The 23,023-nt window shown below is 36.5% G+C and overlaps 1 protein-coding gene across 2 annotated transcripts in view; it reads right to left on the bottom strand.

Annotated features, from left to right (window-relative positions):
• HEATR5B (HEAT repeat containing 5B) overlaps positions 1-23,023 on the bottom strand; it is a 55,658-nt gene that overhangs the window by 11,051 nt on the left and 21,584 nt on the right. For both annotated transcript variants that reach the window (XM_035323003.1, XM_035323001.1), the window contains exons 20-32: positions 21,975-22,164; positions 20,451-20,620; positions 18,010-18,154; positions 16,952-17,191; positions 14,916-15,167; positions 12,799-12,980; positions 10,394-10,462; positions 8,036-8,215; positions 6,487-6,724; positions 5,563-5,823; positions 5,170-5,297; positions 4,840-4,984; positions 1,509-1,778 (exon numbers count right to left, since the gene is read on the bottom strand). In XM_035323003.1, coding sequence (XP_035178894.1) covers positions 1,509-1,778; positions 4,840-4,984; positions 5,170-5,297; positions 5,563-5,823; positions 6,487-6,724; positions 8,036-8,215; positions 10,394-10,462; positions 12,799-12,980; positions 14,916-15,167; positions 16,952-17,191; positions 18,010-18,154; positions 20,451-20,620; positions 21,975-22,164 — 2,470 coding nt within the window. The remainder of the gene's footprint in view (positions 1-1,508; positions 1,779-4,839; positions 4,985-5,169; positions 5,298-5,562; positions 5,824-6,486; positions 6,725-8,035; positions 8,216-10,393; positions 10,463-12,798; positions 12,981-14,915; positions 15,168-16,951; positions 17,192-18,009; positions 18,155-20,450; positions 20,621-21,974; positions 22,165-23,023) is intronic.

Genomic DNA, 23,023 nt, shown 5'->3' with positions numbered 1-23,023 from the left:
TGTATGTGGACTCCAAGCACCTTTAGAATTGAAAGAAGGGTAGTACTGAAAGAATGGAAGTATTGGGTTTAGGAGCACAATATCAATCTACAACTCATTTCAGATAGTTGTCTCTTTCCGTACCTAATTCTTAATCTTTTCTCTGCCTCATTTTTCCACATCTGTGGAAACACAAATCTTGCCACTTCCCTACTTCTGAAATTCTGTGAGGAGAAATAAACTGAGTAGAATAATTACAACCAGAAAGTACTGCTGGAGGTCCAACACCCTTTTCAAAGCAGTTCCTCTATATCAGATTGCCCAGAAAAGAAAAAATGAAATCTCTCAGACAGCAACAAATTCTTTGTACAAACTTTCCATTAATTCCAAAGTTCCAGCTAACACAAATGATTGCTTACATACTATCTCTCCTCCCTGCAGCTATCAGCTGCCTACATCTCCTAGATGGAAAAAACAAACAAAACACAAAAAACAACACACAACTCTAACAGTCTCTAGAGACTAACAATAGTTTTGTAGCTACTTTCACTGGTCACTGCCAAATGTTGGCAGTCATGCCTTCACTTCATTCAACACACAAGTAGTATGTTTACTCTTCTTACCCTAAAAATAAGGAGAAAGCAAAAAGAGCCAAGAATCAAATACAATATAGTTCAGGACTCCAGATCACCTCAAAATTTGCCTTTTTATTTATTTATTTTTAATTAAGAACTTTTGGGCATGAACTGTCTATTTGAAGATAGCCCATGTTGTTCTCTGAGCATGATTTCCTCCAAATACATTATTTACCATTCATTTAGCTACGGGATCAACCTCTACAGTGTCCTGTCTACATCAGCGCATAAAACTTTGTAGAAATCCATGATAAGCTCCTAAACGATTTGTTCTCCAAAAACCAAATTGAAAAGAGCAGGGCTTCCAACGTATTTGTATCCTTTTCTGCTGAACTACACTCAGCACAATTACTGTAGTTTAGACATATACTTTGTGACAGTCTACCTGAGCAGAAGAAAGCTCCATTTAGTTTAGAGTTGCATTTGGGATGACTGATAGCCAAGGGCTGCAAAACAAAGTGTACCATAGCTGAATTGTGCTAGTTTTTCCTCAGAAGGATTCTCTTTATCATACAGCTGCTTCTCAGGAATTTAATTATCCCTGAGATGTCTATCTTCTATTATAATATGATTAAAATTGGTCACCAGGCTTCAAAATCACGAGAGGTAAAAAAGGAAGGAAAAAAAATAATAAAAAAAAAAACACAATAAAATCATAATGAGCTCATTTCCTCAGCAAACTTAGAGCACGCATCCAAACTTCACATCATTTTCCTAATGTTGGCTCCCTGGAAAAGCCTGAGTTCTTACTTGATCCTAGAACCTAAAAACCATTTTCAATAGATGACCTTAAAGCATCCTGTAAAAATATATTTAAAGGGTTTTTGTAGTATCACACACTCACTACACTTCCCCCTACAGTAACCACTTGCAGGTACTTTGTCTGTACTTTACCTGCTGGAGAACAGAGCGAAGGCAGGTCTGACAGTATAGTAACAGTGGCAGCCACAAGACGAGCACTCTCTTCAGAGAGGTGGGATTTGGCAGCAATGTGACTCGGAGAATCTGACACTTTTGAACTTAGATGGGGCATGTGCCGTACTAGGATAAACATGAGCAATTCCATGGCTGCAAATACTAGAGATTTTCCAGGCACAAGTCCACCACTCTCACCTCCCTCTCCTAAAACAAGAGGATTTTCTTTTTCTTCAATATCATCTTCATCTGAAAAAAGGAGGAAGACAGTTAAAATAAATACATAAATAAGAATCTCATGTCAAAGTTTACATGAAACACAAAAAAGTTAAAATCATGAGGAAAAAGCTGCTTCACAGTAAAATACTACAAATATGGCTCATATCAAACTAAATGCTCTAGTTAGAAGGACTTCAAGGGATTTAAGATGCCTCAGAATTACTGTGATTGCAGGAATACTTTATAAAAATCCATCCAGAACTAGAAAAATGTAGTAATACACAAAATAAAAGTGACTTTTTTTCCTTCTAAATCAAATGACAAAATTAATGGCTATGACTGCCAAATAAATGATCATTACAATATTTTTTTTTAATTTAATGGCTATAAATTAAGTGTTCAACATAGACAAATCTTTTTTCAGCTTAAGTTGATTAAAGAAGAGGACAGAAAAGCACTGTAGGATTCTATGTCTAACTTGATGATTTCAGTGCATTCAGTTTGGAAAAATTTCTTTTGAATGGCAGCTCAGCCAGCTGCAATCTTTTCTTCTCCCATTAAGCAGCAACAGAGATTCAGCAAGTCAAAAGTGGCCTGAACTACCCTATGGATTTAAATGATTGCTGGCGTTATCACATGCACTGATTTGAAAACTGAAACTTACTGGGCCTATGTTGAACAATTCCATTAATTCACATAAAGGAGTAGAGCTCACATTTTTAGCTGTGCTGCTTCCTCAGCTTTGAGCAAAATCTCTGTTTTCACTTGTAAAATCAGTAAAAGCTAACAGTTTTTTCTGAACGGTATATTGTGCCAGAATAAGATAGTAGTTTTCCTTAGTAAAATAAATACACTTTGGATTTTACTTTGCTTCTTTCAAGTGAAATAAAACATGGCAGACCTAACCTAAACAGATATCATCAAATATTTGCCATGTTGCCACCAATTTACCCAGCAAAGATGGGAAACAGTACATCCAATATGAGATTTTTAAAGAAATGGTAAAGGGATGCTTGAACAGCTCTGTAAAAAGAAGAGGTTACTCGAAGCAGCTTTTGGACAGATGCTAGTATCTTTAAATCAAGGGTTTTCTTACAGTAGAAGTAAACTAAAAATTTTCTGACAAAAAGCCAAAGCAAAACATTAGAAACTGAAATATAACACCAGAAGTGGAAGTGGGGATTAAAGAAGAAAGAAATAATTTTACTGGTGCTCTGTAAAGAGAAAGTAGAGGAATAGCACTTAGGTATGCCAGCTGAACATGAAATCTCATAAAATTTTCAGCTGAAAGGGACCTCCATTAAGTTATCTGGGTCCGATCTCCTGCTCAAAACAAGGCTAACTGAAAAGCTCAGGGTCTTGCCCAATCAAGTTTTGAATACCTCCAAACACAGAGATACCACATCATCTCTAGGCACCCATCCCCATGGTGTCAATTTTTTTCCTTCTATCCCATTTGGATTTCTGTTGCTGCTGCAACTTAGGTCCATTGCCTCTTATCCTCTCATTATATGCCTTTCAAAACCATCTAGCTTTTTCTTCTCTCTAAATCTCCTTTAAGAAGGGAAGAATGTTATTCAAACCTATATTAACCCTCTCTTCTGCAGAATAAACATGTTCACATTCAACATCTCCTTGTGTCATACTTCATCTCCACAGAAGCTTAGTGGACCTCAACTGGACTTTCAGTTTGTCAACATCTCTCTTACTAAGGATGGAGAAGGGGTTAAGAAAATTAAACACTGCTCCAGATGCAGCTTCCCGAGCTCAGGTTGAAAGGAAAAATAATTTCCCTTGATTTAATGATCTTGCTCTTCTAATGCAGCCCAGATTCACCTATCCAGTCCACAAGGTTTCTTCCAGTTGGTTTAAAATATCTTCAACCACGCCCTCTTCTTGATTAAGCAGTCTGTGACCAACAAGAAGAGCATCCCTGAATGGCATATCACCCTTCAATTCCTCTTAGTTTTGACCTGTCAAAGAGGCTTGGCTAGCCTTAGATGCCTACTCCAGTACCTTGTTCTTTTCTTCTTGCCAGTCCTACAGCATTCACCAACCAGATGTCTGGAGATAAGAGAAAGCTTTTTGTTGCTGGAAATTATCACCTTGCAGCCTCCACCATATGAGAGCCCCATACTCCAGGAGCCTATTCCAGCATAGCTGTTGGCTTTCCCTCCATATGTGACATGTGGGGCTTGGGCTCCTACCCCAGCAGGATCTCTGTGTTGAATATGCCGTTCTCCCATTTGGCTTTCTTGACGCTATACAGTCTGCTCATCTTCACATGCATTTCCTTCACATACCATAGGTGAGACCAACATCACCACTAGCCCTTGCCACACGGACAAGCACTCGGAGGACAGTCATATCAGGAGTTTCATCTGAATTTCAAGGGAGGTCACCAGACCTCTGATGTTCCCGAAAAGATTGTTCCTCAATCAGCAAACTGTGTCTTGCTGCATGTCACCACCATCATTATGCTGACTAGCAGTCTTGTACAGTCCTGAGAACCATTTCTGAGCTGCACAAGCATGCCTTTCAATGCTGATTGCCTTGCATCTGTTGGCACACACCGTTCTCAGAGCCCTTGGTTGGTGACACACCTTATGTGAAATCCACTTCCTGGCAAGATCTGTTTAACAGGCTGGTTTCACACTGGTTCCAGTAGCAGGTCACCCACCTCATGAATGAGGGTTCTGCCAGGGACACTCCATGGCACACCACTGGGGGCTGAACCACTAAGCTTCAGAAAAAAAGTTCATTGAAATGCTGAGTTGTAGTCAATAAAGAAATGAAACTGAGCAAGGTGTTCCTAAGAGCTTAGAGTGGCATGTTGGGTCCAATTTTCATCACTTGTGTTAAAGAAAACAAGACATGAAAAGACTGACTTCAGTGCTCAGAGGAAGGAAAACTACATCTTACAACAGTTAAGAAAACAACAGGTAAGATTATGACCACATCTACAGTATCTGTGGAATATACAGAATTTTCTTCCTCTGTGTAACCATACTCCAATGCATTTGAGTTCTTTTTACATGAAAACCTGTTCCTTATTTATACTGCAAAACAAGCCATGTTTTCAAAATCTTACTTAGGGTGTTCCTTTTTTCTTGCAAATAATCTTGAGCTGCTCTTACTATCTGCTGAACAACTCCTGTAACCAATAGCTGGACTGAAGGAGGATCCCAGGTCAGGAGGAGTCGGTGAAGCACACTTAAGAGTTCAACACCAAGGAGCTACAGTAAAACAAAATATGCATTAAAAAAATAAATTAGGGCTTACCAGTTCCCAATTGTTATATCACTTGGTTACAACAAGCAAATACTTCTCCCACATAAGAATAATTACAGGTTTTGTAATCATCACGAATGGAAGATCATGACCTAGGAAAGCTAACTGTCGTAACATGCTCATACAGTACCTGATCCTCTGCAATATGGATCCTGGCACAAGGGGAATCCAATAAAGTATGAAGTGCTTGTAAACAAGATGTGACATGTTCAACAGGCTCTTCAGGTCTTGGGGAACAGAGAAACTGTATACTAACACCTGAAAAGAACAATTATTAAAAAAGAATGTTCACTTCATCAATTATATAAACTACATACACAACTACTCTTTAAAAATCGTAATAATCACACAAATACTCTGCCAAAGCTACGAAGAACACAGCAGGCAGAGAGACACACAGAGAGATTTCAAAATGCTATTGTCCAGACAAGTGATGCCTTTTAGACTTCCTAGATTTCAAGAAAAGTATATTTTCTTATTTCCATAATGTGCTGGTACTGCACTCTAAATTCTCAACTCTTACCCAAAATTAAGTGCATTCGATCTTTGTTCAACTCTGGTAAAGATTTGGTAGTAGGCGGAGTTCCAGGTGTCTGGTTTAACATCATAGATGTAGCACGTTTCTGTGAGTTAGGCATTGCTGCAGCAGTCTCTTCCACTGATTCTGAAGCATTAAATCCTGTGCTGTTCAGCCAAAGCGCCACTGCATGTAGTATAGGAGCCCAAGAGTTTCGATAATGCAGTCTAGCTGTATCAATTGTTTCTGGAGTGTAAAATGCTCCTCCTGTTAAAGTAGCAAAGCAAAGGTCAATTCTGAAATTCTCTGCAAATAATAGAGAAAAAGCATGTACTCTGAATTTCTTAGTTATTTACTCTGGGTATGTTTGATCATGCATATATTCAGATGCAATCCTTGTTAGTGACAGTGCATCCCAATTCTCCTAGTGAAGAAGCAACATTAGTACCTCTCATCAAAAAGTGCAATGGCTGTGATAGAATAGTAAGCAGACAGACAAGAGAGGCAGGCAAAGACATCAGGTCTTGCAGCATTTTTCATACAGAACACTCATTCTTAACTCAATGAAATATTATAAGACAATATCCACAACATTCTCAAGAACTGACTGTGTTTCCTTACAGCAGATATCTTTTTGTACTTGATGTCAAAGTATTACAGGTGTAGAAGTAATAATACTTCTACAAAGACATGGTGTCAATCATCTCTGTGAGTCAGATAAAAAAATATTTTCATTGCAGATTGAAGAAAAAAAGCATACAAGCTTTCAACATACATTGCTGTTACACAAAAGCAGAAATTTATTACTTGCATTATTTTAAGAGATGAAAAACATGCCTGCCAAACAATTTAAAGAAGAATTTGAAAATCTCTACTAGCAGTTTTATCCTGTTCTCCAAAACAGCACAAAAATGAAATTTCTGTACTTACCATCTGGTGGAAGCTGAGTAGCAAATTCAGCTGGTAAAGTTAAAAGGGCGTAATCTTTCAGTGCAGCTAACCAGAGACGGCTAAGTGCAGGCAACTCAGGTTGTACAAGTGTTATCAAACTGTCTGGGGGCAGCTCATCTACAGTACCAAAATCATCCTCATCCTCCTCTGTGCTCTTTAAAACACGTTTTGGTTTGGTCTCTGCTTCTTTCTTTATTTTCATGGCAACAATGTACACCTAGAAGAAAAACAGATTTGAAAAAAGAAGCAGCCTTTCCCATGTAAAAGATTCCATACGCAGATGACTCACAGTTCAGCCCCTGTGGGCCACAAATACTATTAGATCTGTAGTTCCTGTTATGAAGTACATGAAAATTACCTGGAAAATGACTTGGAAAAAGATTTGCAATACAATTACATTTAAAAAAATATAAAGAGAGAGATTTTTGCCTTTATTTCTACCAGTATGTAACATTTAGGGATGTAAGTACTATTTTCTGTTGACAACACATTCTTCTTCTAAAAAAGGAGAATATGTCAGCTTAACACAAACATATTGATTTAAACAACTGATTTCATTAAATAGGACATTCTCTTTGCCCTACATTAAGAACTACTAGATAAATTAGAATAATTGTCATTTTCTGGAAGCAGATTAGGTATCAGAAAAATAAACGTTTTTTTTTAACGTGCTATATGAATACAAGAGCATTTATGTGTTTGTCTTTGAGAAATGCTATGAGAAGACAAAAGGATTTTCAAACAAATATGGGAAGAAGCATCAGAAAAATACAGTAAAAATATTCATTTTTTTGGAAATAGAAAAGAAATAAAACAGAAATAACTGTCTTCATAAAACAGATGCTCCATATCAAAGCTGAAAATAACAGTATGGGGTGATTAACATGATTTCATGGCTGAACTGTTGATACTTTCCTTTGTAGTTTCAAAAAAATATATAAAGAAGTCCTTAAAGTACTGCATTAGAAGAAACCAAAATATCTTTTATATAATTAGATGGAAGGCTCTACAGCATGCAAGTAACATTTCAGAGGAAGCAAGGCAATGTAAGCATTTGCTGACTGTCATTTGTAGATTAACACTGCAAGTATTCCAGCCATTCCCCAGCAACACCTACATTAAGCCTGTAATTTATTATGAACTGAAATAAATTTCTAGTTAATTAGCTGCAATATTTTACCAGAATACATTCTCATTATTTATTCATTTACTTTTAAAATAAGAGCAATATGATGGAACCAAAATGAAAATCTGATAGGGTATGAGAGCATACTTTGATACAAAAAAAAAATCAGTCAAAACAACGAAAGAACTATCAAAAACCACTACGAATACAGAGAGACAAAATGGCAGAAAAAGGAATGGAGAAAGATGAAAGAGATGAAGAAAATTCCAAGAGTGGAAATGTGGCAGGTAAGGAGGATGGCAGCAGGTGCAAGGCTTACTGGCTGACCAGCCAGTAGGGTGTGATGCTACTACTGAGGTAAAATCTTTTCAAACTTTTAAAGATTTAATAGTAAATGCTTACCTCAGCCCACGCTTTCAGAACTGCAAGTTTTTCCATAGTTGTGGCGCTCTCCCGGTAAAGCTGGCTAGAAGATCCCTTTCCTGCTTGCACTTTATCCAGGGAAGAGACAAGAAGGTTGTGAACTCGGCGGAGATCATTCAGGTCACTAACAACCCCGCTTCCTATCCATGCGCTACATACCTAACAACAAAGTTTAGAATTGTCCTATGTTAGCAAGAAAAATCCACAACCTTATAGACGAAAAAAATCTATAACATATAATAATAATAAATAAAAAATAAAAAAACAGCAAGTCTCTTCCTGTCTAACATCTAAAAGTATGAGATTTTCTGTCTTTTCCTCTCACCACCTATGATAATAGAATTGCTCAGGTGAATCGTTATGAAGGCTGAAAGGCTGAATTGTATTAAAATTAAACTCAGTATTCATGGAAAATACTTAACAGTTTGTAATCCTCTGTGAATAGATAATTGTAAGGTTTTTATTTTTTTCCAACTGTCTGGTCAAATCATTTAAGCAATGGGTCTTCAGGTTTATTTTAAAAAACATATTGGACAGCAATTCATAAAGAAAAATCCATTAAAAATGCAAAAATTTGATCTTTAAAAACTTAACTCAAATTACATATTAAGGCTCCATCCTAATGAAAAGTTTCAAGGTCATTACAACTTCAAGAAAATTCCTAGAAATGAGTAATAATAAGATCTTTAAACTGGACTCCGATATGGAAATAACAGTGCCACATTCTAGAAAAGTCAATACCAGATATGGAAGTGGGTATCCCCAACTTTAATTTTTATTGATTTTTCTTTTAATTGAACAGACTCAAAACAGGTAATTAGAACTTAATTATCATACAGATCATCTGTTCCTGTCTAGTGCTATACATTGGCATTCATCCTCTGAAACATGTTCATGCCCAGATATAATAATTCTGGTGCAGGTGCAGCTGCTTGTATATCAGAAAAAAAAAAGAAAAAAAAAAAAGGACAAATTCTTTGTACAAGAGCTGCTTTGATTCTGGTGGTGATTCTACAATAATGTGGAAAAGAAAGAATTCACAAACTCTTTTTTAATGGCAGTCTTGTCCTATCTCCAATGTATTTGATTTGTTTTGAAAGAACCAGTTGCTTGAAACCTTTGTGGAAGGGCCTGGAACTATGGACATAAAATAAACACAAAGTGGTCCTGAATATATGCAGAGCAGAGCTGCTGAAAGTCTGTCACAAATCTGTAATTCATTCACAGCAGGACTAGGAGCAGCTTCACTCCTGCTGCTGGGCATGTCAACAGCCATTTCGGTAATAACATAGAACTAGAATATGATCAAGGTCACGAGGTACAGCTCATCTCTAGCTACATCACTTCCAGAGAGAGAGTTAAATATCCAAACTTAATCACCAACCCATTTGATCCTTTAAGTATACACAACCTGTAGAAACTGACTGAATAAGGAAGATTTTGACAAGTTACAAAGACTCTTACATGTTTTTGCACCTAGCTTTAAATGAACAAAACCTTTCCACAAGGTAAGATGAACGTGTTCTTTCCTACGTATAAATACCAAGTTATGCCACATTTGATCCATGCTTAGTTGCCAGCAGAACTGGTAGGAGTATAAAACACCAACAAAAATAACAGTGCTGCAGGACCAAGCATAAATCTCAGATAGATGAAATTGTTGCATTAAAGCCATTGTTTGCATAGCTAATTAAACTGCTGGTTTAAACTACAGTAGGTTAGCTGCTGCAAACCACACAACACGTACAATTACAGCTCTACTGCTGACAACCATTTTAAACCACAGTAGCACAAGATCACAGGCAAGAAAAAGACAAACACAGACAAAATCTCTCTTTGAATTTTTACTGAGAGGTTGTTACTATATTAAGAATGATCAGAGTTTCTGAAATCTAAAGCAGTCAATCTGAATAAAAGTTCAGTGTTTAAAGGTAAATAATCGTCAGTCAATATATTTGATCAGACTGAAAGGCATCTGAACAAATACATTGGTCTCATTAAGCAAGGGGCTTTTTCATTTTTCTGGTGTTTTGGGTTTCTTTTGTTTTGTTTTGTTTTTATTTTTTATTTATTTAGTAATTACTAACAAATGCAGAGCTGACATGGAGACACAACTAGTTTCAGCAAGACTAAATATTCTCTGATGTAGCTCCCAAAAAGACTTCTGCATTCCTGGAACAAGATCACTGCTTAGGTTTACAAATTTTTCCAGCTATTTACTGCTATTTCTCTTCTGCATCCTTCTTCCAAAGAGCAGAAAACTCATACCCATCTCCTGTTTAAATGCATGAAATGTACTCAGTTTAGCTTATACTATCTGAACATCTTTTCCGGTACCTGGCAGGCCTTTGCAGTTATATCAGATGGTGTGTCCTGGGAAAACGCTGGCCTCAGAGCAGCTCCAACCTGTTCACAAGAGGAAAAAAAATCCAACTGAAAACAATAACAACATAACATCCTTCATCTAACCTTGATTAAGATTCAGGCATATACACAAAACAAGCAAGACAAGATTGCCAAAGACCCCAAACTTATCCTTGTTATCTAGCAAATATTTGCAACAGTATTCTTTAAATAACAATGAAGAACCATCTTCCCTTGCTTGAGCATTGTCTTTTTAAGCCCCTACTACCTTTGTCAAATATGTAGCATTTTTTTCTGTTAATAAGTATCCTTTTACATATGAAATTACTCTAAGTGCAATTTATGCTAAGGCCCCAGAACACAAAACCTTTTTAAGGTTTTATAAAATAATAGAATAATTATACAGAACAACAGAACAATAAAATGAAATCAAGCATTTATTACTGGATTTGCATTACATTCTCAAAATGACAAATAGACAAAAAACAAGGCAGTTGTTCTAAGACAGCCTTTTTTTGAAACAAAATGGAAACAAAGTTAGAGAGACAGAAGCACTGGTTACAGCAACATAGAAGGAAGAACAAAAAAGGCAAGAAGATAAAAGAATGAAAGCCTTTCTTTAAAAAGTATTTGTGAAGATCCTGAAAACATAGCAACAGAATCACAGGAAGACAGATGAGATAACTTGAGTTGGGAAAAAGGCAGGGAAAAACAAAACAAAACAAAAACAAAACAAAACTAGTAGGCAAAGAAGGTACAGGACAGAAAAACTTGACAAGATTAGATGAAATCAGTACAATCCTAGGAATGATTCCAGAGCTAGTCAAGTCACTTCAATAGGCAGGGAGAAAAGACCACCTATTTTTTATCTTCTCTTTTAATATATTTCCAATATGTAACAGAACTGAAGAGCCCATATCGCCCTCCTCATATTAAGTGTCCCTTCTCAAATGGATGTTTCTACGTAAGAATCGAAAGAAAAATTTTGTCGCTTCTGTGCAGATTCTTCTATGGACCAGTGCGCTGTCCCAGACTATTAAGTTAAAATGCAGTCTGAAAACCAGATGTACTCAAAGATTTTACAGACTGATCAACATGCATCAGCAAAAGCTAACTGTTCCAAGTAAAATGTTCCAAGGATGACAAGACTCATAGACTAACTATACCTAATTTTGTATCTGTAAAATAAGAAGTAAACATGAATTTTCCTGTAAGGCTGAAGGAACGGTCACTTCAAGCACTGTTGTTTCCAAAGCAACAGAAAGTCAATCACATTGTGAATATTGCTAGCAAAAAAACCCTACGATGCAGTGAAAGCAGTTATTTAAACAGAAAAAAAGACAAGTTTTATAATATGATATTCTTTGTACACAATACAGTCCCATTAGTATCCTCAGCTGCTTGTAAGAACAATAAAGTGACCAAGAGGAAAATAAGATTCAATTGCTTTAAAATAATTTCTTTCATTGTAAACTGATGCTTCAACATTTTATACATTTCTCTCTCATACTTATTAGTGTGGGAAGTATCCCCCTGCCACTCCCAAGTAGGGAACCTGACCAAGTGAAAACTTGTTCTTGCAAGCATTTATCTTGTGATAAATGTAAACACTGAAGTCAATGGAACAAATCACATATGCGATTGTCAGCAAGGCTGAGATCTATTGAATTAAACAAGGACTAGCAAAACTGACTAGAAATGCAGACCAGTAAGAAAGTAAACAAAGAAAAAACCCTCCCCTCCTGCTACACCAGCCTTAAGCTGTACTCATTGTTGCAATCAAACCTCAGGTGAAAGATTAATTTTATGTGGGTTATATATTTCCAATAGACAGATCTGCAGTACTGACATCTCAGTATGATACTAAAATTGGTGTAATATATTGAGAACTTTGAAAGCAAAGACTCAAAGGTGAGTGTTAAGCTATGCAACAAAATAAAGCAATAATTCCCCAAAATAAATCTTCAACTGCCTATCTCCCATTCCTATACTTTTGTCGTTTTTGTTTAAACAGAAGAGTATTCATTACTTTCCAAAAAAACAGACTTACTAGGTTCAACATGGAACTGAATCAGAGTTATTTTCAAATTCTTAATTCTACAAATCAAATGCCACTCTTGGAAAAAAATTAAGTGTGATTTGTAATATTTGGCTTTCAAAAAATCAATAGATACTGATTTAATTTTGTCAGCTAATAAACTGGAGTAAATAGGAAGAGATACACAAATTTTGAAGAGGTAAATAAAGCAGTCTCTTCAGTACATTTTCAAACAAAATATCTCTTCACTGGTCTTTTGAAGTTACAAAATGTTCTCAGAGCTAATACTGGCATATTGGCATAAATATACAGTTTCATGAAGTTATAAAGGAGGTCTCACATTAGCCTGGTATTGCTCCAGTATCACATGGCCTGGAAACTCTGGCTCAGGAACTGATGCAAATTTCTTGATAATGTCTTCAAGAGCTTGAAGACCCGCCATTCGTAACTGGTTGCTGTGATCCGTTGCAGCCATGAACGCCATGCGAATAAGGTCAGAGAGATGGAGTACTAAGAAGTCATCTTAAAACAGAACAAAACAAAAAGAACATTTCAGTAACTTAAAATATAGCTGACATGTCAGATACTTACTGACTTATATTTTCCTCACTGACATGTACATATTTCACCTACTCTTTTCCAAAGATACACATTTAGGATATAGAAGAAAGCACGAAAGAATGTAACCTGTTTTTCTTTTTTTTTTTCTCCCCCCTTAAAGTGACACTAGAGCCTTCATTCTTAATACAACCTTAGAAACTAATCACAAATTTGAAACAAAGTAAAATATGAGAAACAAACAAACAAAAAACGTATTTTATATGTATTGAGTACCATAAAAGAGATTAGAACATTTAGTAAAGATAACTTTTGTGATTCCCCCCCCTGCCCAATATCTACAGAAAACATTTCAGGCAATTCCTGAGTCCTATGCTTATAGTGACCCCTGCTGATAGAAGAAAACCTAGTCAAGTTTAAACACAAAAAAAACTGATTAAGACCTTCTATTTCTGCTCCCAAAAGCAACACACAAGGACCTAAGTAAGCATCAGACAATACACAGGAAAGAACAATACATAACTCAATAAAGTTCTCAAATGATCTTCTCTATTTTTATTCATTTTATTTCTTTCCTTACTCTCAATTTGGAATTACCAGATGATATATGACCAATATGAAACTATTTTTTTTAAAACCATACTATCCAAGATGATTAACAAAAAAGAAAAAAACACAAGTTACTAAAGCTCTAGATGCATTCAAGTCTCAAGGTAGAAAAAAATATATTTTGTAGATGAAATTTTCCAAGGCACATCAGTAAAGACAGACTGAAAATTACTTAAAAAAAGAAAAAGTAAAAAGTGGTAAAGAGTGTTATTATTTGTTCAGACCATCACAGATATATTAGTAAATTTTAAATATTTTGTAAGTTGAAGTTGAGGATAGAGATATTTGAGTTTTTCTTTTTATAATACCAAACACATCACGTTCACTGTAAATAAATTTGGAGATGTAAATACTCAGGATTATTTTATGCTGGAACCAGAGTGCATCAAAGCAACTATCGATAAATATCCATATAGGAACAGATGCCCTTAACAACGTAGGTGCTAAAATCCACAAGCCATATTCATTCCAGGATGCTTATATATATAATACTCAGTCTACATACATACAAACTTCTCACAAATGCTGTGCCACATGGGTGAAGGCAAACAATCACTATGCACCAGAACCACTACACACGGATGACTGAAGGACAGAAACCTCCCAGTACCAGTCTGAAACATGTTTTCCACAACACAACTATGTCATCTCTGGCCTCTCAGTTATGATCCTCCAAGTAATTGAAGTATCTTCAAAACAGGAGCTTTAATATTCGTCACTCTCATGAATACCAAACGAATGAGCTTTACAAACCTGCTGGGTCCATGTTCCTCCCACATCCCTCACCCTGCAACCAGTACTACAGCAATATTACCTGACCTTATCTGTTTTTTTTTCTTCTTCTTTCCTATCATCCATCCCTTTGCTGTGGAGATGCTAAAGTAACCTCTGAATTCTAATTCACTGCTGTCATTAGGTTAAACTCAGAGATACTGTTCCCAGTTTACATTTAGCTAGAAAGTTAACTGCTTTTATTTCAAACTGGAGAAAAAAGGGTTGGCATTCACCACCCCCCCCCCTTTTTTTTTTCCTCCAAGCACATCACTTTGTCAGAAGTTACATCCTCCAGCAAACATCATTCTGTGTTCGCGGTATGATAACTATAATGGTTACACAGCTACAGTTTGTGCCTTTTCCTTAGTTTTTAACTGTTTGAATGAAAGGTAGTTCACTTTTTAGCTGCTTACATTTTTATCTTGGTTGTGTAATCTTTAGCTGTAAAGATGTGTCAAAAATAAAAAGAGAAATAAAAATAAAAATAAATAAGTAATAAAAAAAAAATATAATTACTTTTGGGGTTTTTAAGTCTGGCTGAACGAGCCAGCGCCAGATCGAAGTGTGCCTTGTTGGCATTCTCACACAGCATGATCACTCGGCACAGACAGTCGGCTGCAAACACACGCGTTGCCCAGCGAGGTGCTACAGACGGCTTGGTTTTATCCTCTTCACCCAGAGTCGTAAACATTGTGTCATCGTCCATCTCATCCTTCTTCTCTGATTCCTCATCCTTTCCTCCTCCCAAGGGAGCTGCAGTGCTCATGTCTACAACAAAGAACAATTAAAATAAAAATCCCGCTGTGTCAAACTACAGAAGGTGACTGACTAAGGACATATTCAAGCCTTTCCTTAAATTCAAAACACACAAATTCTCCAGTTGAAACCGCAACATTCAAAAAAATTTAGAAAGGCATAGGAACAGCAGTAAAATTTTTCACCTCTAATTCCCATAGATACCAGTTATAGCTGAATCCTATATCTGAACTCCTCAGCTTTGAAAATTAACCTATTAAACTGTCAAGAAACTGGGAAAGGAGACCACCATGCTCCAATTCAAAGAAAAAGCCCAGCTTTTAAACTATTCCACTCCTCTTTCAAGTAAAATCTAGAGTGCACATTAAGCTGAAACAAATCTACAAAGTTGACACCACAGGCAAGATATACAGCCAAGTGGGCAGTTGATGGCAAACAAAAGAGTGCTTAACATTCATAAAATTTTCTGTAAGCATGGCTGTGAGACTTCATTTCAGAAAACAAAATTACTTCAGGGATCACATTAGAAATAAAAAAGGGAAAAAAAACTCATCAAACATGCATATACACTTTACTATTCAGATGCGAGAACGTAAAATTTCAACGACAAGGTCTAAATCAGCAAAATGCCAAGACACTGACAAAAATGTTTATGACAGTAATTAGAGAATGAGAAGAAATTATTGCAAGGGCAACCTACTCCAGCTAAGGCATGTTTCTTAGAAAGTCTGGATTTAAGCAGCTGAAGAGCCATGATATTCAATACAGAGAGGCGCTATGGCAAATCAAACATGGATGGAGCCAAATCACAACAGGACTGTTTCCAGAAAGCATCCAGGAAAACTGATTCGTGGCTGTAAATCTTTGCTTAAAAAGCAAACTAGATTTTGTTCATATGCCAGTTAGTGGCATGAAAGAGTAAAAAATGAAGTTCCTTGCTTATTTAAGCACAATGGAGAGAAATGTATTTAAATATCATCTCTCAAAGATCACTTCACCTACTAAAAAAAATAAAAACAATGAGGAGATCAGACAACCACGTTCAAAACTTTTAAAAACTCATCCCACATAAAATAAGGAAAGAACATCCCAAGTTCAAACTCATGAAGTGAGGTCTTGCTGGGTAGATGCACGGTAACTACACTGCATAAAGAAATCATTGGTAGCATTACTCATCAGTAAACGTAAAGCTGGCAACATTTATAAAGAGCTTTTGGATGAACTCACAATATGCCAATAAACAAGCATAAATGCAAGGAAAATGAGCAGAATCTGCGTCACAACCATCCTACAAACTGAAAAACAGGAATAAGGTCTCAGAGGACAGGGTCTTTGCAAACAACTCTGCAAAGCTGAGCAACAAGCAAAGAAGTTTCATCACCATGGTAACCAATCTTCACATCAGTACCTCAAAGCCTCATAAAGAAAAGCTCAGAACACGTACAGCACTGTTCCTTCTGTATGGCCCTGATGCATAAAAGGCTAAAAAGCATGTGTCTGCTTTCTCTAAGACACTGAAATGTCAGGGCAATAATCACACTGCTTCTCCACTGGAAATCCTACTTGAAGGTGGCTAATTTTTTAATCTTAAAATAAATTATACTTTTAAAAATGCAGCATAACATTGATGATTTCCTCTAAGTACTTTTAATGCATAATATTCAAAGTTCTATGTACAACATAAGCTATAATGCATGTCTTTACTATTACAAAGGACAAGCTCCAAACAAATACTGCCAGAAGATGCTTATACTAAAGACCTACCATCTTTTATGTGAATACTACAGAACACTTACCACTGGAAGCTGCAAGGACATCCTTACAGAGCATTAGCCAGTGAGAAAGGTTTTCTACTGCCAGCGATGAAAGCATATGTCCCAGAGTATCATGGATGTCTGAGCACAACTTGCGATCAGTCTCCCGATCCAACATACCAAAAAGGACACCTTCGAGGCCCGTCTCAGTTATATTAACCCCCTGATGCCGGGAATGACCATCTCGTCGAGAACCAGCTCCTGGTGCAAAAGGATTAATATCTGCAAAATGAGAATGTGAAATCTTTTCTGAAATCAGTAACTCAGTTTTAAAATTTGGAATGACAATTGTGAATCGGGTGTTGTGCATTTGTGCACATACAGTTCAGGCAATGATACATCACAGTGTTACTTAATTTCTTCTGAATTAACTTTTTTTTTTTTTGTAAGGCATGTAACAGCTTATAGGATTACTTCGAAAAAGAAACAAAAACCACAAACATATATCTCTCCAAGGTACAAGCCCATCAGTTTGTAAGAACTCCTAATATTATTTGACTCTGAAAAGTCTTTCTAGGGACAGACTTAACTGGTGGGATTTAATACTATGTAAGCCCACAATTCTACGTTCATAGGAAGAAGACATTGCTGATCAGCACTGTTGAACTTCCTATTTTCAGAACAAAGTGATACATGCAAGAATTGAACCAACCAAGTTAGTCCCAAGTTAGTAGATGTGCTGCTAAGAGAATACGATACAATGAGGTAACTCAATCTCATTAAATGAAGTAAATTTTCAAAAGAGCAAGACCTAAAATACTGGAGAAACTGTAAAAGGTTTCCATTGTATATACAATGTGTTCCCTATCTGACTGCCATTCTTAATAGGGCTGAAAAGTTTAAGCCTGAACTTTACAAAAAGTTACATTACAAGTTAAATTACATCAACTTGAATTACAGTACACAGGGGTGGGGAGAGAAATTATTAGAGCTGGCAGAGATGGCTTTAGAGTGTTTTTTTGTCCCGAAGGCAAACCACATGCATGCATGAATACATGCACTCAACTGTCACAAAAGGCCCTCATGAAAGAAGTACTTACTGATGCCACTATTTTCTTTGTCTCCAGTATTTTTTGCTAAGCTCATGGCATATTCACAAACTTCTGCTGCTTCCCTCTGAGCAAGCTGTCGTAAACATGCAACTGCAGCACGGCGAAGGAGCAAGTGGGAGCTGCACAAGTGAACCTAAATCAGAATCATTACAGGTGAGTGAACTGCTGCATCTCCAGATCCATAAATAAATGCTGCTAAGGACTAACAGTATTCTACTTTTCAATTATATGCCCCTGTGTGAGCTGCTGGGTACCAAACTCTTTACAAGATCTTGAAAGTTCACAAGTAAGCACTTCCTATAATGCACAAATCTGAAAATAAAGCTGACATATACAGAATTGACAGGCGTTAAGAACTTAAATATTGGAGCTACTGTGCCACTATGATTTTAGATTAATTATACTTTCCTATCTCTTATACTCAAGAATACTATTCCCCATCACACTGTGCTACACCACACAGCTACCATATAAACGTCCATTTCAAGCTTGTACTAGAATTTATAGTGTAAATCTTTATAAGTGCCTGTCAAGAAGCCAGCTTCAGGTTTCTTTGCTAACAAATACTGGGCTTCCAATTCTTTTGAATCACCTCAAGTACTAGCAAATATTTTTTCTTAGAGAATTTTGCATGGTACCTATTTTCTTGAGAAGTAGCAGTTGCACAGAGAACTGTATGTTTTTCCACAGTTGAAGAGATGAAGAGGGCTCTTTAAGAAACTGCTTCTTTATTTACCCTGGGGAAATTGTTTTAATAAACTTAATACACATTTGCTTCCTCAGTATTAGGTTATTATGTGGATGGAAATTGCAACCCTAAATGAAAGGGTTGTTTAGCTTATAAAGCTCTTTAACAGTACATCTTTATTCCGTACATGAATATACAAGATTTCAGTCCTGCAAAAGCAAACATACTTTATACAATCCTCTAAATATCGCACTGAGGTTGTTTTAATGGAAATAAAACACAGAACATTTACAGCATTTAATTAATGGAAAGTGCTTTCCCTGTTTTCAGTTGCAAAACAAACAACTGTGTGGTTATGAAGCCAATGCAGGAAAGCAGAAAGGAAACTTGATTGTGCAACTCCGTAATTTAATTTTGGTATCTGGCATTAACTCCATACAAAAGCAAGTTAGAAAGTTATGAAAACTGTAATAGGGCAGGGCAATGCAGACTTTGGCTACATATCTAAGCTTACAGTAAAATGAAATGCACAAGACAATTCAGAAGAAAATTTATCAAACTACGTATGACTTGAAAGTAAGGGATAGGAAAAAAAAAGAAGTAAAATAGCTTTTGTTTAATGAAGGACCATTAAGGAACATGAAAGGAACAGCAGAAAAACTTGGGAAATGTTTTCAAAACAGTACTCATCGTATCTAGATTAATTTCACTTTCTGAAATATTATCCACTTACAGAGTAACTGGCTAGAGAGATTGTCACATTGTACATGGTATTTATACAGAAGGTCCTAGCTACTTCTAGATATGTTGCTTCTCTTTCATGCAAAATTTTGTGCAAGGACATTTGACAGACTCTGGGAACACACTGCACAGTAGTGTTCCGGGGGGAGGTGGGAGGGGGAGGGTGGTGTGGAAGTAAGAGTATAAGTGGGGGCTGAACCATGTAACAATGAGAGGATGCCCTAGGGAAAGTCTGGAAGGGAGACTAAGGAAAAGTTCCAGTGCTGACATAAGTAGGATTCTATTCTTTCACGTAACAAAGAACCACTAGTTCTAAGGTGAATGATACAATCAACTTTGCAAAACACCCAACAGACTTCAGGGAGTATTTTTCAAACTTCTGAGTATCGGCTTGGTAAACACTCTTAAAATAATTAAAAAGTAAACATACAATAGCTATAAAGAAACAAATGAAAACACACACACCACCTTTCCTCTTATAGTTGCATTTTGTATGATTTGGGTTCCAGCCACTGCCTCATTTCCTGGCTTAAGATAGGACTTGCTGACAAAACACTAATGGGGGGAGCAATGTTAAATCACAATAGCAGCACAAGAATTTGAGTGTCAGCACTTACTGTACTAACAGTGGTTAAAAAAAAAAATCCAGAATCTCCCACCTTTTCCAAGCTCACCTTCTTCCATTTGTGCATGCAGTCAGTTGGAAGGAACAGGGCATTTCAGCATCTTTGTAACAAGTGATTTTATAAAAATGCTTGCTACCTTGTGCTAGGGTAAAAGAGAATCCGGCCCTATGACTTGAGTTTGGGCAGCATTCTGAAAAGTTTCTAAAATAACTTGGGGACAGATGTCCCTTTATTGCATTCCAATGTTTCGCAAATGTGGCTTGCTTGTTATATATGGGTATCCTTGGTATCTTGTTAAGTGCTTCCCCTGTGCCCTCTCTGCTAGGCACATACATAAAACTTTGAGGAACAGAAGGGATGCATTTTGTACTCACACAAAGACTTGGAACCAGACTGGACAGGTTGACGTGCCGTGGTGCAAACATATGAAGCTGCTGAAGGCAGGATATGGCTGCTGCCTGAACAAGCGAGTCTGAATGGTCTTGCGTGATTGCACATCCCACCAAACAGGATGAACGGATTGTTGAAATTGTAGCTCCATTACCTAATGATAACAGTATGATAACCTTAGCATAGTAAGATTTTCCTATGACAGATATAGATTTTAAACCTTTAAACATATTTTAATGCATAAAAGTTTACAAAATTAACATGCAAATTTTCTGAATCCTACTGCAAAATAGCATCTGCACTACTTGAAGGAATCGCTAGTGTGTTTCAATTCCTCTGCTGGAATAATAGGTTAAATAATACTCTGCCCAAATGAAATTTTGGATCAATGATCTTCAACTGGAAATATTTTGAGATTACCTTCCCAGGACATGGAACCAGAAAAGTTATCTGAATTTCAATTTTGAATGTCTTTTTTTTTTTTTTCCTATATATATTGGCAACATTTCATGCACAGAAACATTTCCTAAAATATCAGACAATGTGTAAGCTAGCATATGTATCTGCAGGTAATTTTTGTTAGCTCCATCAGATGAGTCACACTGCTCTAACAGAACATATTTGGAAGAACAGAACTTAATCTGAAAAGTAATTCCATTCCATATCTTAAGAATTAACCAGCATGACATTTTAAAAAAAAACAACACTGAATTACAGCAAAATGTAAGTTGCAGAAGACATTCTACATAAGTATCTTTATTAATAAAGTTCATGACACGTCAAATCAAAATCTTACTATACAGCAAGCAGATATCAAGTTAAATTAAACTGTCTAGGAACTTTTCCAAAATGGAATTGTAAGTTCAATTATTTAGAATTAAAATTGTACTAGTGCCTGGCTCTCTAACACTGGCTTAAAGACCAGCCTATAAATATTCCTAAAAAAATTCCACTATGTCAAAGTTACCAATCCATGTTTTTGTTATCTGAGCCACATAACTTCAGATAGTGTACTGGCATGGCAAGTTCTTATTTTCTGTGGTAAGGTGCCGTGATAGAATAACAAGAGTAAGTGGAAATGAGTTATTGTTCACAGCATTATCAATTATGTCAAATTTAAGCTTTTCACATCAGTCAAAAATAAAACTACCACTATGCTGAAGAAGCAGAGGAAAAATCTTGCATCTTGCCCTACATAAAACATATACACAGCAAGGGTGTTTTTCATCTTTCACTTACCATGCACATTTGCCATTAGCCAGAACACCATACATCACTGTAACTTCTTTATATAAATCTCAAACTGAAGTGTGAAGAAAAAAGAAAATAAAGGAACCACCAGTAGATGTAAACCAGACTTGAGGTTCCTTCCAGGACCCCGGATTTGTCAAATCCCTCCCCTACTACCCACAGCTGCAATACACAAGAACTGATTATCTTCCATCTAAGGTTGCGATGTATTGGCTTTATACAAGTTAATTTCCCTTCCTCTACAAATTCACACTAACCTTGCAGCTCAGGCCCAACAGTAGTTATTATAGCCCCAAGACATCGGCCTAAGCATTGATGTACTTCTGTATGTGATGGTGGAACAGTTAGGAGCAGAGTAAGAACTAGAGAAAGTGTTGGTTCCACGTATCCACGGTACATTGGTCCACTAGAATCTACTATCAAGGCAAGTGAATGGAGAGACCAAGTCTATGAAAAAAAAAAAAAAAAGAATATTTGTGAGTAATGTATTTAGAAAATTTATACAAATATGTATGTAGACTGAACCTAGCTCTGTACAACCCTGTTTACATGTCTAGTAAGCTTCTCTGACTCCAGAAGTGTTTCAAATGTCTCAAAATCTCAAGCAATCAAGTACGTGGGAGTTGAGAAATTTCTAGTGTGCTGTTTGGCTGCCAGCACTTTTGTGGATAACAAAGATGACAAAGTATTTGAACAAGAAATGGTCAAGCACTTTGAGAAAGAAAAATAGAAACACAAACACATCCACTTTAAAAAAGGGGGGGGGGGGGGTGGAAGAAAAGTGACCCTTAACATAGGAAAAAGACAGAATTATTTCTGCTGTAGAACTGGACATAGATTCCAAAGCAGACAGTTAGTTGACAAAATCCTTAGCTGGGAGTGACTGTGATATTATAAGTAGAAACCTATTTCCATGACTAGTTTACAAGTTCACATGCTTTTTCCAATGAATTTTCTTTTTAGGTGGGGCAGAAGAAAGCAGCACTTTACACATATAGCCAGTGTACTACGGGATAGGAAAAAAAAATAAAAAAAGTCAACCTATTAAGTTATAGTAAATTACAAAATAATTTATTGCAAATGTCCAAGCAAGAAATAGAAGGGGAAACAGTTTTTTTTGGTTACAAGTTTCACACGAAATCAACTTCCCTGACAGACCTGAAAACATTAGATATCTCTCCAAAAGATCCTATTAAACGATCACATTTCTGAACTTTCTTTAATTAAGTGTGGTACAATTGCACTGAAGAGATGCCATGTTAAACGAATAGTACAGTTACAAAGCTAGACTCTTAGCAATCAGCTG

This window comes from Oxyura jamaicensis, chromosome 3 (assembly GCF_011077185.1).
Source record: "Oxyura jamaicensis isolate SHBP4307 breed ruddy duck chromosome 3, BPBGC_Ojam_1.0, whole genome shotgun sequence".
NCBI lineage: Eukaryota > Metazoa > Chordata > Aves > Anseriformes > Anatidae > Oxyura > Oxyura jamaicensis.
The sequence above is the reverse complement of the archived record's forward strand: the minus strand, read 5'-3'. Positions and strand labels throughout refer to the sequence as shown.